This window comes from Zootoca vivipara, chromosome 13 (assembly GCF_963506605.1).
Source record: "Zootoca vivipara chromosome 13, rZooViv1.1, whole genome shotgun sequence".
NCBI classification, from domain to species: domain Eukaryota; kingdom Metazoa; phylum Chordata; class Lepidosauria; order Squamata; family Lacertidae; genus Zootoca; species Zootoca vivipara.
The window spans coordinates 22,262,632-22,277,523 of NC_083288.1; the positions used below are offsets into that span (position 1 = coordinate 22,262,632).

Genomic DNA, 14,892 nt, shown 5'->3' on the forward strand with positions numbered 1-14,892 from the left:
ACCATCTCAAATGATTTCTGACTTTTTTTAGATTAAAAATCATGCCAAGGGAAAGAGCAGCCTGACCCAATCCATCAGCTGTTAAAGGAGCCCACTCTTCCTTTTTTCCTTTTGCATCATGTCTGTTACGTGATGTGCCTGTGGGCAGGGAAATTTTTTGCGGGGAAAATATGTGTGGTGCTTACAAAATTGGAGGTGGTTTATACAACTTCATTACTGTTGTTGTCAGTTAATGATAAATTATTCCATTAGAGATAGCCCATTTGCTCAGTGATATGGCAATGGGAACTTTCAGGGAAAGTTGAGCTGGAGGTGTAAAAACAAAGGCATGGCTAATAGTTCTTTCATCCGAATTTTTATAATTCTTTCCACTTGTTCTGTAGCTGTCTTATTGTGTGTGTGTTTTCTCAGCACTGCCTGTATTGTTCATCATATTGCCATGGTTGATGCAAGTGAAAATACCTATGTAATAGCCAAAATCAATCAATCAATCAATCTATGAACAAGAATGCCTTCAGTTTGAATCTAGGCTCTGCCATGATCTCACAAGGTAGCCTTAGAGAAGCCATTCTTCCCCCACCCCCAACAACAACTGCAATATGGGAGACAGTCATATTATCTTACCTGACAGGGTTATTGTAAGGGTAACAACGATGTAAACACCATACCTGTGCATTTAAAGCATGCACCTCTGCAGAGAATCCTGTGAACTGTTGTTTGCTAGGGGTGCTTGAAATCATAGCTCTGTGACAGGTAAACTTCAGTTCCCAGAATTCTTTTTCTGGGTGTGTGTGCTTTAAATGGATGATGTGTATGTAGCCTAGTATGTAGCCTAATATCTGGAGTGTTCTATAGACATGTTTAAGTATTATCATTATTACCGTATATAGAAGTCCTAACCTTGCTCTTTAATTTTCAGAGGTGTGAGCTGTGTCCCCACAAGGATGGAGCATTGAAGCGGACTGATAATGGAGGTGAGCATCCCATTGTAAGGTGGCAGAGACAGCCCAGAATTTATACAGGAACTCAGTTGAGGAGGGCATGCTCACCTGCTTTTGGGTAACGTTGGGTTAATGGCTAGTGCATATTTAAGGTCCCTGGTGAAGCTCCAAAAACTGAACCTGTAGCAGGTTTCTCCTGGACCAGCCTTTCTCAACCTTGGATCTCCAGATGTTGTTGAACTACAACTCCCATCATCCCTAGCTAGCAGGAACAGATGATGGGAGTTGTAGTCCAACAACACCTGGAGATCCAAGGTTGAGAAACACTGTCCTAGACTGAGTGCGGGGGCAGAGAGACTGAGGGATAAGGAACCTGGAACTCCCACCATTCCTGACAATTGACCACGCTGGTACGGTGGTGTCTCGACTTACAAATTTAATCCGTTCCGAATGCACCTTCATAGGTCGAAAAATTCGTAAGTCGAAAAGCGCCATTGGAAACGCGATTTCCCATAGGAATGCATTGGAAATGGAAAAATTCGTAAGTCAAAGCAACCCCCATCTAAAAATTCATAAGTCGAAAAAACCCTATCTAAAACCGCTGCGGTTTCCATTCGGATGTCGAGAAATTCGTAAGCGTGCGGCCATTTGCCCCATTCGTAAGTCGAAAAATTTGGTTGTCGCGTAAGTTGAGGTACCACTGTAGTTGGAGGACCACAGATTATCCAGCCCTGGTGTGGTGTGGTGTTTCAGTGAATGGGACTGCACAGTAATAATGATAATAATAATAATAATAATAATAATAATAATAATAATAATTATTATTATTTATTTATTTATTTATTTATTTGTACCCCGCCCATCCGGCTGGGTCTCCCCAGCCACTCGGGGCGGCTTCCAGCAAAGATTATAATACAATAAAATGTCACAAATTAAAAACTTCCCTAAACAGGGCTGCCTTCAGATGTTTTCTAAATGTCAGGTAGTTGTTTACCTCTTTGACCTCTGATGGGAGGGCGTTCCACAGGGCGGGCGCCACTACCGAGAAGGCCCTCTGCCTGGTTCCCTGTAGCTTTGCTTCTCGCAGTGAGGGAACCGCCAGAAGGCCCTTGGCGCTGGACCTCAGTGTCCGGGCAGAACGATGGGGGTGGAGACGCTCCTTCAGGTATAGTGGGCCGAGGCCGTTCAGGTATACGGGGCTGAGGCCAGTTAATTTACTGTGACTGAATACCTGACAGGCCTTGTGCCATATATGCATTACCCTGCTTACATGTGTGTTTAAAAACCCTTCAGATCACAGGAACGAATGCATCCAAGTTTTCAGTGTTGCTTTCTGGTTTAATATGAAGCTGCTGTGCATATAATCCAGGCTTTTTAAAAAAAGACTCCCCTTCCCCTGTCCCTCATGGAATATCTGCTTCCTCACATATCAGGACCTAGCAGCTGGTTCATGGTAGCCCTGCAGGCCTCAGCCTTTAAGGTTTTCGAACCAAATGTTGACACAAACCAGTCAAGACTGACTCCAGGTTACCACGGACTCTTGTAGGGTGCGGGGAGGGAGGCCCTTTTCAAGGAACTATGGCTGCACATATTCTGCCTTGGTGTGGCGCCCAGTGAAGTGAGAGCCAAGATGGGGATGCTAGCTCTCAGTAGGCCTCTTAACAGGCCCGGGCCTCAGTAGGCCCCCAACCCCTTCCAGACACAAGATGTGGTAGTGATGGCTACCAACTTGGATCACTTTAAAGCAAGATTAGACAAATTTATGCGGGAGAAATTTGTCTTTGTTCTGTCTCGAGTTGTTGGAGAGTGCTGTTGTGCTCAGATCCTGCTTGTGAGCTTCACATAGGCATTCGGCTTGCCACAGTGAGAACATGATGCTGGAGTAGCTGGGCCACTTGCCTGATTCAGCAGGGCTATTATGTTCTTAAACATAAGAACATAGTTTCTTGCCACAAAATTGCAGCCTTACACACACAAAACAAACAAACAAATACATACACACACACAAACCATAATGGTTATATTAGAGCTACTAGCGAGGAAAAGATTATAAGGGGTAAGGGTTGTGGGAAAGGAAATATGGTTATTTAGTGGTCTTGGGAATGCTAAGGATGCTAGCCTAGTTTTCACTGAGGTGATAAGCCTGTGTCTGGGCTATGCAACTTGTGACCACACGTGGGGACTTGCAGGACTGACTGCTCCTTTGTATACCACCAACCGCCCTTTTCATTTTCTGCACATAGAAAATTTCCATGTCAGGGAGAGGTCAAGGCCAGAACCCTTCTCTCAGGCATAGCTTTCAGTATGGAAGGATTTGTTTGTATTTGTATCGAAGGGCATTGTGAGGTTAGCCTTCACCAGGAGTCTGAGGTATACAAGTTTTCTTCCACAGTGAAAACTGAGTCTCCCAGTCCCACCCCACTGCTGCCTCCCACTGGAGACAGAAGCCATTACTCTATATTTGCCTGATTCAAGCCTCTCTGTGCCTTTCCACCTATGTCAGTGATGGGCAACCTTTTGAGCTTGGTGTGTCAAAATTCGCCAAAAAACCGAGCATAACTCAGGTGGTGTGTCACTTCGAGAAAAACACACCATAATTTCACGATTTTTATAGTTTAAATAACAAAAATGTATAATTGTAATATATAACTGTATTTAACAAACCAAAAACTAATTATTTAACCAAACCAAACCAAAATCCCCTTATTTATCACAAAGTGCCCAGAGTTGTTGAGCTTTTTGGGGAAAGCTGCTGACCAAAGTTTTGGAGGTTTTTTTGGGGGGGGTGCAAAAGTTGCTTTGCTTTTTTGGGGAGGGGATGCCCCAAAGCTGCTGCGCTTTTTTGGGGGAAAAGAGAACAGAAATAAATGACGAATAATACCTTCGCTGGAACTAACACGCAGCACCGACATAGTCTGCCAAAGCGCCAAAAAAACCCAGCACAGAACGGGTTAAAAAATGAATGCTGTTACACCCAATCATAGTCTGCCAAAGCGCCAGAAAAAACAGCACAGAAAGGGTTAAAAAACCAATCTCTGGCTACCAGCAACAGCAGCAGCAGCAGCAACAACAACAACAAAGGATCCAGGTTTTAACAGCAGAGACAAGCTGTAGCGGAGACAAGCTCTAGTGGAGACAAGCTGTAGGAGGAGCGGGAGAACAAATGGGGGGGAAAAACCCAACAACAACAGCACGAATGGGCCGATGGGGCGCATGCCAGCAGTGAGGGCTCTGCGTGTCACGTCTGACACGCGTGTCATAGGTTCGCCATCACTGACCTATGTCTTGTCTTGTCCTTGACTTAGGCTGGGCCCATGTCGTCTGCGCTCTGTACATTCCCGAAGTGCAATTTGCTAATGTTCTCACCATGGAGCCAATCGTCCTCCAGTATGTACCCCACGACCGGTTCAGCAAGGTAAAAGAGACATGCACGTACAATGCTTTCCCTCAGCACCCCCTGTTTCTGCCTCTTCCACAGAGGACTGTCCTATTATGATTTCCCCATCTCCTATGCTCTCCTGTGATTTTTAAATTTATCTGCTGACAAGTTGATGTCACCCCAAAAACCATCAGATACATTTATTTATTTTTTGGCTCTCAAAGTATGCTCACCACAGTGGGTAATGCATGCTGTCTATGTTGTGCCTCCTATTGTTGCAGACTTGCTACATCTGTGAAGAGCAGGGCAGGGAGAGCAAAGCAGCCTCTGGAGCTTGCATGACTTGCAACCGTCACGGCTGTCGGCAAGCCTTCCATGTCACCTGGTGAGTCCATGATTGTGTCTGTTTCATGGTCACTTCCTTCCTCCCTGGTCCCTGTTTCCAAACCCACCAATTTTGTCACATCAGTTTTGGATTCATAGTCATGAGATAAGCCTGCGCCAGTGAGTTACGATGAGGGACTTCACAGATTCTTTGGTTGCTTCCGCCGGGAACTTTGAACCTTCTCGGTTGCCTTCCTGCCTGCCTTATCTTCCCTCTTCAAACCGTTTTAAACAGCTGTATGAGAACATTTTTCACTTACTATTTTATGAAAGCCACATGGACATATCATTGGTATTTTTATGTTCCCCCCCTAAAGAAATAGATAATGCACATAAATAAATATCTGTTCCCTCACCCCAGCAATCATAACACTTCAAAGAACTGAGTTTTGGATGTGCCATTTATCCAAAGGTTTGTCAGGATCATCATCCACACATGAACTTCATACAGACCAGGAGTAGGGAACCTCAGGCCTGGGGGCCAAATGTGGCCCTCAGCTCTCTCTGTCTGCCCTTGGAACTCACTTCTCCTCAGGCCACACTTCTCACCACCCCTACTTCATGCCCTCCTTGAAGTAGGGGATGTGGCTGCAGAGGCCTGAGGCCTGAGGAGAGTCCCAAGGACCAGATTGGCCCTTGAGTCTGAGGTTCCTCACCCCCAGAGTAGATTATTTATCCTAATTATATGGTTTTATTTGCCCTTTCTGAGAAGCTAACAATAGAGCAGGAGAACAATAAGCTTCTGCGCTTGGTGTGGAAAGAGGGGGGAACCTGGCTGTCTGTGCTGCCCTGGGCTCAGCTCACACAACCAACTTGTTTCTACGTTTCAGTGCTCAGATGGCTGGGCTCCTGTGTGAAGAAGAAGTCTTGGAAGTCGACAATGTGAAATACTGTGGCTACTGCAAGTACCACTTCAATAAAATGGTGAGTCCCTTGTCATCATCAAAACCCAAAAGCACAGAGCAGGTGCTAGGATTGAGCAACAACAACAAAATAGATAGTTTTATTCCAAATCCAAAAGCATGGTAAAGAACTCACTTTGTTTATAAAATATCCCTGGTTCAATCTCTGGCATTAGAGGATGGAAGATTTGTCGGTCAGTGGTACCGGGGAAGAATGCTGTATATACCATTCTAAACGTACACTGACTTCAGTGTGGAAAGTCACCCCCCAAGTAAGCAGCACTGGACTAGCTGGGCCCAGTGGTCTGACTCTGTCTTTGGTTTTCAGGTGCACCCAGGTGCTCACTCACAAAATTGCAAATGATACAATGAAGAAGAGAGACACCCCTGTTCCAACAAAGGAGAGAGATGGGGTTGCAGCTACAGCAGAAGGCATGGCCAATGGCACCTGGGTTTAAAGGAAAGGTTGCAGGTGCTGGACTATTAGTTGACAGTAAATGGTTTTGACTGACCCATAAAGCCCTTAATCGCTTCAACCCTATGTAGCGATGGTAAACAATAGGTTTTTTAAAATACTGTAATAGAAAGGCTTTGCTTCCGGTGATAGTACGCATACATGTATTTTGTCCAACAGGTTTTGGGCAGCATAAGTTGCATGGAGACTGCAAAACCTGATTCACCTCTGGTAAATCGGGATGCATTTACATTCCCCTTTCAAGCCATATTCATCTACCTGAATCACCACCACTCTACATCATTAGTGTTTGTCTCTTAAGTGTGCATCAACCATACATTTAAAGCACATGGTTCCTCTCATTGTGGGGTAGTCCAGCTCTGGCTTTCTAATGGAATGGGGCAGGTCTGCAAGTAAAAAAAATCATGTCTGCCCTAATCATGTCTAGTTTGGCCCTAGTTAATCCCTAAGGCAAAGCCTAGCACAGATTAAGACAGCCTGTTTTTCTAGAGGGAGCTGGAAGAATTGACTGTGAATGAACTGCTACCGTAGGTTCTCCCCATACCAGGTTAATTAAGATCCCTTCAATTAAGAAACTTTTTTTTAGCATTCTAGAGGTAGTCATGGTGGGCTCATTGCCTGTGGTACTACCCCAGCTTTGCAATGCCCCCCCAATAATAAGCTTTACTTTATGTTTATTCATTAAAACATTAAAACATTAGAAATCCCAGGAGAGTTTGCAACAATAGTGGTAAAATCTGCACAATGAAACCAGACAATATACTATGTCCACATAAGATAAGATAATACTGTCAGTTTGTGGGTGCTAGACAAGTCTAAGTTCCTGGACTCGGTGAGTGTCAGAATTTAATCAGGGCAAATTTTACCGTATAAGCCAGGCCAGTTTCCAGACCAGGAAATTGCCTGGGGTGATGAGTCCTTAGGAAACAAAACAAAAAAAGGGATGACCCATTAAGAAAGTCATTAAGAAGGCAAAGGCTCTGTGCCAGAAGGCAAGTGTATAGGGCCCCTCCTTTGAACAAAGGACAGGGTTTAGAGTTTCAGAATTGGCTAGAATGTGACTGGGAGGAAAAAGATTGCAGCTATGGTCGATGTCTGTTTGAATCCAAGGCTATGGGTGAAGCAAGTGTTAATGTTGTGAGCCCCTCTGTCGTAGGCTCAGGTTGTATAGATGTGTAAATAAACCATATATCATAAAGACACCACAGTTTCGGCTGTGTCTCATTTCCAAAAGTAAACATGGACCCTGGGTAAGCCACCTGGAGCCCCCGGATTCTTGCATCGCTCAGAGATTGAGATGGCATGCAACTCTGCAAATACTGAAAGCTAGGAAGTAACGGCAGCAAATGCCTAAGAAAATAATGAGTCTTCCAGACGCTCCTAAAACCAGTCAGGGTCAGTGCTTGTCTGATGTCTACGGTAGGAGGAGTTGATTCCAAAGGCTGGGTCCCACCACAGAAAAGACCCTCCGCCTGATAGTGTCCAAATAGATTTGCATGGGCTGAAGCAACCAGAATAATTTCAGTGAATGGGCAGATTTATGTGTTGAATGCTTGAATCAGTGAGTTGCTTTTCATCCCAAAGAGATGTAACAAATGTTGACATTTTACAGGAAGTGCTGTCTGTGTGCGTGTTTTAAAGAAAGAGGCTACAGCCTATTTATGCAAATATGTATTTGATAGTGAGGCAGCACCCACAGCAGCAGCCAGGAATGTCAAATGCTGAGATCACCCTGGTTCATTGGGTGCCCCAAATGGAAGGTGGGGAAGGAAGGTCCCAAGGCAAGCTTACAGGAACTAGAGCTATCAGAAAGTCATGAGCATTTATCAGCAATGCCACCTTCAATGATTAATAACACCAGCCCCCTCTCCAAAGCCAAACTAGAGAACTCCACACCCTGCTTTTTGTTAATCATGGTGATGTACACTGCTTTGCTGATTACCTGAAGCAAAGATTTGGCTGTCTCCCAACCGTGAGAGCTTTTCTTGTGGCTGGCAGGAGACAGCAACATGATTTCATTTTCATTTTTTCATTATTAGTATTAATAACTGTTTATATAGCAGTGAGCAAATTTGCTCTTGCAATCGCTTATCTTCTTTGTCTTTTTGACAGCCCAGTGAGGTAGGTACGCAGAAGCCACTCCCAGGGCACACCTGGAGCCCTGGGCTCAACCCCAGCAATAGATTAAGTTTCCAAGCCAGGGAGATGGAATCTGAGAAGTGATAGCAAAAGGAAGTGCAGTCCCAAGTTTGTGCAGAGAGACACCATTTCCGTGGGGCTAAGGAAAAGGCTTTCCTTGTCAGCAGGTTAACTTGCACAAATTGTTGAGTCCTGGACTACTGTCTATGGATGCTGGCCTTAACACTGTTTGGAAGCTTAGACAGAAAATCCAAATGGCACCCACACCACCCACTAAATCTGCCAGGAAGTTCTCTAGCACTCATCTGGTTGAAATATATACAGAAGCTGGGGAGGGGGGGGTGTAGCTCCCATCAGTTTTAATTAAGCTTATTCAGGAGAATTGCCAGTGGACCACATATCAGGGGTCATATCTGTCTCACTCTGCTATTCAAAATCTGCCACCTTATTTTCCCTCTTAGTAGATCTGCCTCTGATCCATAGGTTTAGACCAAGGAACTGAGGGCCAAACTAGACGTGATGTAATTAGAACGTCTCACTTTAATTTGGTAGTAATTAGCAGCCCCAGGCAATTGCTTTGAAGATCAGGATAGGGGAACGGCACTCTTGGAGAGAGTGTTCTTAACTCTTCCATCCCCTTCCCCCCCCCCAATATAAATTCTGCTCCCATTCACCTCATCAGATGGAAAAAAGAAGAACAGCATTAGGAGCTAACAGCCATTTCAGGGCCCCTCCAGGCGTCCTTTTATTACACATTCATGATGATTTGTGCTCATGATGCTCTCATGGTGGTTATATGAGATCCCCCTTTCAATACTGCTTGTGCCTGCAGAAGTTTTGGGGCAGCCATATTGCTTTATTTCCAATCGACACATTTCCTGTAACTTCCTGCTGGAATCCTATAACCATGACCACAAACGTTTTGGGGTTTTTTGTCTCATCTTTTGTTGTGGAACGACTCCTCCATATAGCAGTAAGTGTGGTAGCTTTGGGGAAGCATAGCAAAACAACTAATAAAGCATAATTAATCCACTACTAATGCATTATCGACCTAACGAGGGACACAGGTGGTGCTGTGGGTTAAACCACTGTGCCGCTTGGGCTTGCTGATTGAAAAGTTGGCAGTTTGAATCCCTGTGACGGGGTGAGCTCCCGTTGTTCGGTTCCAGCTCCTGCCAACCCAGTAGTTCGAAAGCACACAGTGCAAGTAGATAAATAGATACTGCTGTGGCGGGAAGGTAAATGGTGTATCCATGCGCTCCTCTGGCTTCGCCAGAAGCAGCTTAGTCATGCTGGCCACATGACCTGTAAAAACTGTCTGCGGAAGCAGACAAACGCCGGCTCCCTCGGCCTGAAAGCGAGATGAGCACCGCAACCCCAGAGTCGTTTGTGACTGGACTTAACTGTCAGGGGTCCCTTTACCTTTACCTAATGCACTATCATTATGTCCAAAATGTTTTGCAGAATACACCCACAATAAAACATCATTCTGGAGGGGCCCTTGGTGTGTGCTGTTTCCCTTGGGGGGGGGAGCATGGAAGGGAAAGGGTTAAGCACCCTCACCCGGAGCTGACTGGTGCCTCTGATTAGCTGATTTGGAGCTCTTTTGCAATAAACCTGCTTCCTCACAGGATCAGACTTTTTGCAACAAGGAAAGTGACAGGGAAAATGCAGTGGAAAGCATGGGGTAACACTTGCTTTGAGGCAGCATCGTCCAGCCTCCCTACAAACAAATCAGAAGGAAGGTTCCTTAAATAGCCAGTGATGTCTGATCTCCCTACAAACAAATCAGGACCAATGTTCAACAAACAGTCTGTCTGGAAGTGCCCTAAAATTAGTTTATAGCCCCACTGGCTGAAAATGAGCTCTGATGCCTTTGAGGAACTTGGGTCTTGCAACCTGCTGTGCAAAAATAATGTCAGTGGAGACATCTGAGAGGGAAGAGGTTATTCTAAACCATCAAGCCAAGATCCAGTAAGGGGGACCGTTCTTCCTACTACTTGCTCTTATTTTCTTTTCTTTTCTGCTCCTTTTCCACCCCTCCATCCTCATCCATCACCTGCCCCAACTTCCCATTTGTCTCCAGAAGACATCGCGCCATTCCGGAGGTGGCTCCTTCATTGCTGGAAGAAGGAGCCGGTCGGTGTCACCTACTCAAGAGAAGCATGTTTCCCACCACGAGAAACCAAAGAAGGTAAGAAAAGAAGAAAATAAAATGTTAATAATCGCTGTGCAACCTGGGGTGGGAGTGAACAGCAAAAAGAGATTAATATGTCTATAATATGTCTTTTAACCTTCAGCCTTTCTAATTACAAGCAGATCAGATCAAACCAAACACAAAGGCATATCCAGTGCCTGTGTATTCCACAATTCTTTGTTCTTGCATTCCAAAATTATTACTGGACCCAGAATTCAGCATCTGGACAATTTAAAGTTCTTGCTGAAGTTACTTCCAGATGACAACAACAACACACTTGCCAAAAGAAAAAAAAGAAGAAGAAAATGAATGCTATCCTAACACAAGCAATGTTCAATGGCAATTGTACACTATCCAGTTCCTTTGCAAAGAAGAAAGCAGTCCTTTTGAAAGACAGTTAGCTATCTCTCCACCAGCACTAGGCCTATCTCTGTTTTGCTCCCCCTGTTTCAAAACACACAGCTGTATTTGCCTATACCTGTATTAACACTTGCACTCAAACAAGTGCACTCAAACAGTGAAGCAGCCTTTCCGGAAGTCCAGAATATGATTGCATAATGGTGACAGTTAAGAAGTAAGGGCCACACAGCTATCCAACCCCATGTGTGAATCTGCAACACCTCGAAGCCTGAGCTGGGAATGGAAGAAAAAGAGGAGGGTTGGGATTCTGCAGTGCTTTAAGAGGTTTGAGATGAGGAAAGAAGGAACCCTGTAGATCAAATAAAATACAATCATGCAAAAGAGGAGGGGTCTCTCTGGTGCCCACAGGGTCCTCTCTCACGCTAGTCTCTAGGCTGGTAAGAAGCCTCTCACAAATGTGCCCATGGGCCCCAAAAGGTCAGAGACCCCTTTATTAAAGATGAGGCTGAGGGGCTGGCTGAATTCTGCAGGCAAAAACAGCCCAACACCTACAAGGAATAAAGTAGAACTATATTCTCCACTGTCTAAGGCAGTTGTCTTTGGTCTTTTCAGACGAAGGACCCACCACTAGCCCACAGATGCAATTGGGGCCCCATTTCTTAATGATTTCTTTAGCATATATTTGTGTGGTGGTTGTGGTTGTGCTTCTGTTGTAAACCACCTTAGGTTAAGCCGGAACCCAGTTAGTGGGCCCCAACCCAACCAGTTGAAGATTGCAGGTCTAAGGTTATAGGGCAGACATAGGCGAACTCTGGCCCTCCAGATGTTTGGGACTACAATTCCCATCATCCCTGACCACTGGTCCTGTTAGCTAGGGATGATGGGAATTGTAGTCCCAAACATCTGGAGGGACGGAGTTTGCCTATGCCTGTTGTAGGGGTTTGATGTAACACTACTAAAAACACCCCAGAGAGTGTGAGAGAGAAATATCTTGAGGGCAGGACAACATAAAAAGATGACTCAGCAAGCTGTTTTTAACATGGAGCTTTTCCCTTGGTGCGCCAGCATCACAAACTCGTATCCAGACATAGATTTACAGCAGGATAATAACTGTGTCGCTCTTTTGCAGCCAAAACAGCCCAGAATCTTTTCAGGTGCCACAAGACTCTTCCTTGTTTTGCTGGACATAGATGAAATTAACAAGATGCCCTCCCTTCTCTTAGCCTTGAGAACCCCCAGGGAAACTGTTATTTTATTGGTTTTACCCAGGCTTCTCTAATCACTGTGCAGAGATAGGGAGAAGCACAGTCGATTTCACCAGCACTTTTTAATCACTGCATGCCAGTGCTGATGTACACATGGTGAAAATGATAAGGCTTCCCCCCACTGCTGCCTTAGAGCAAGACTGGAGAACCCTGATGAAATGGATGCCAGTGTCGTGGGTCAGTTTGCCTTCTGTGGTGGATAGTGGGGAGTGTTGTTAGTTTCACTCTTTTGGAACAAAATAATGGTGGAGGGGAGAGGAGGGATTACATACAGTCATCAATAGCACCAGCAAGCATTCCTTTATTATCCCAGGTGAGGCAGTCGTGCAACTGTAATATCGCCCCTAAAATTATTTTGCAGCAATTGTAGTGGAAGTCTTTCCAGCACATGGGGCACCATGGGAATGCCACAGTTTGAGATGAACAAATGAGCTCCCAGTACCAGAGAAAATTGCTGGTATGAAAAACCCTATGTCACATTTCTCTTCCTCTTCTAAATCTGTAAAGGATTTAACTATTAGAAGACAGACAGTGAAATCCTGAACACGCTTAACTGGGTGGGGAGTAATCTCCATAGAAGTCCAGTGGGACCTATTTCTCAGTAAACATTATTTGGACTTATTTCTGAATAAATATTATTTGGCTTGCACCGTAAATAATTCCCCTAACCTTATCCGAGAAGTCTGTAACCAGGATTTAATTTTCATCTCTACATAAAGTTTTTCAGGCTTGTAAAGAGAATACTTAAGGCTTCTGCTCTTGTATCCACTGCTGCGGAGAAAACATTTCCCAGCTGTTGTCCATTTCTCAATCAGTTGTTGCTACTGCTGCTATGCAGCAACACTGTGTAGAAAGAAACATACTGTACAATTCACCTATACTATTGTATAGTGCCCTACACATATCTTACCCTCTTTAGCAAATAAGATGTGGCTAGAACAAACCTGAAACCTTTTTTCAGTGCCAGAAGAAAAACACAAGAACTTGTAATATTAGAAAAGAGCGTATGCAGAGTGCCTTAATAAAAGCATCTCTTCTCCCCACCCCCATTGCACCCCAACTCTCTAACCTGGGATTGAAGCAAAGGATTTCTAAGTAAGACGATATGGTTTATTAGCCCAACTTGAACCCTAGCATCTCACTTTGGAGAAATTAACACTTGCCTGGTACGGTAGCAGAATCTGTTTCAGTGTCATTTGCAACTGGATTTTTTTTTTGGGGGGGGAGAGAAAGCTCACCCCTGTCAAGTCATGTTTTATGTGACCAAAAGCTCAGAGTTCCACATGGTTATTAGTTATGCAAAACTGAGAGGCGCTGGTTTGTTTTTAGCCCTGCTGCCTTGATCAGTTGCAACTGTACTGGCTGTCAGTCAATCAATCAGACAGTCATTCCGTCCGATTTCCTAGTATATGTACTAGGCCTTTAATGCAGCTTAAAGGGAGGTTGGCTCGGGTGCACTCCAAAGGCAGCTGCTGTCAAGGAAAATGGTGGAAACAGGAAAAGAGAAAGAGAGGCAGGAGGGAGATGAGCACAAGGTAAATGGTGGTAATGGAACAGAGTATGAGCCAAAAAGGCAGGGGGGAGAGGAAACCAGGATGATTGGCAGGTGATCTGGAGAGCAGCTGACACCAGGCAGGCTATGGAAGAGAAAGGTTCTATATTTGTACAGACTCGGAAAAGGAGAAGGGGGAGGGAGAAGCAAGATCATTTCTTTCTGTTAATCTATATAGTAGTGGCAATCATGCTCCAATAAACAGATGATCGAGGAAACTGTTGGCAAGGTGCAGTAAAGGTGCCTGTCCTGGGATCTATAATGAAGCTAGGCAAACTGCAGGCCTACAGAATAAAATAAAAGAAATTGGGGAAGTAGCCAACCACATATCCTTCCCTACATCCCCCACAAAAGCCTGGAAAATCCTTTTTCCTAGAGGATAAATTATAGCCACAAATTATGTGTATTCTCCCAGGAGCCAAAGCTAGTGTGCATATAACCTAGAAACAGCTTCCCCAGTTCAGCTGAAGCAGCTGCAGACTGTTGGAGGAGGGAAGAGGAGAGATCTAGGTTAACCCTGAACAGGTCATCACCACCTTGCCTTTAAGCAGGTCTAATCTCGCTGCTAATTGAACAAATACAGTGGTACCTCTACTTACGAATGACTCGACTTACGAATGTTTCTACTTACGAATGGAGCTCCGTCCGCCATCTTGGATGCTGTTTAGATAGGATTTTTTCTACTTGCGGATTTTTAGATAGGGTTGCTTCGACTTATGAATTTTTTCTCCCCATGCATTCCTATGGGATTCGACTTACAAATTTTTTCTACTTACGAATGTGTGTTTGGAACGCATTAAATTCGTAAGTAGAGGTACTACTGTATTGATAATAACTTTGCCTGCCTACCTCTTCCAAGTCTATCTGACTTCCATTATCTTAGGCTTCATCCACACAGGAGTTTGATATAGATTCCAAGCTGGATTTTTTTCAAGGCGTTGTTCACATGGCATTCTTCGTATCCAGCGGGCAGCCTGCAGTTTTTCAACAGTTTTTTCCCCAGTCCAGGGAAAATCTGGAAAAGGAAAGTAAATCCAACTGTGGACACACTGGAGCACATTGGGCGGGCTGGTTGTGGGGCTATCTACCACCATACCCATCTAAAAGCAACAGGGTTGGAGGGGATTTTCAATGGGAAAATAGGAGGAGAAAGAGTTTGTGCTGTTTTTTCTCCCTCAAACTCAGTCCTGCTGGTTGCTTTGCATAACAAAAGGTGCCCCCCACCCCAAAATCACCAATCTACATGTAGGGCGTAGCTTCTCCTTGTCACTTCAGCTGTCACACAACTTGAAAATTCC

At 44.7% G+C, this 14,892-nt stretch overlaps 1 protein-coding gene across 5 annotated transcripts in view; it reads left to right on the forward strand.

Moving 5' to 3' along the window:
- MLLT6 (MLLT6, PHD finger containing) overlaps positions 1–14,892 on the forward strand; it is a 99,773-nt gene that overhangs the window by 30,272 nt on the left and 54,609 nt on the right. For 4 of the 5 annotated variants that reach the window (XM_035134403.2, XM_060281452.1, XM_035134401.2 and 1 more), the window contains exons 3-7: positions 920–974; positions 4,247–4,356; positions 4,602–4,705; positions 5,535–5,628; positions 10,307–10,414. In XM_035134403.2, coding sequence (XP_034990294.2) covers positions 920–974; positions 4,247–4,356; positions 4,602–4,705; positions 5,535–5,628; positions 10,307–10,414 — 471 coding nt within the window. The remainder of the gene's footprint in view (positions 1–919; positions 975–4,246; positions 4,357–4,601; positions 4,706–5,534; positions 5,629–10,306; positions 10,415–14,892) is intronic. The other variant, XM_035134402.2, reaches the window with a different exon arrangement.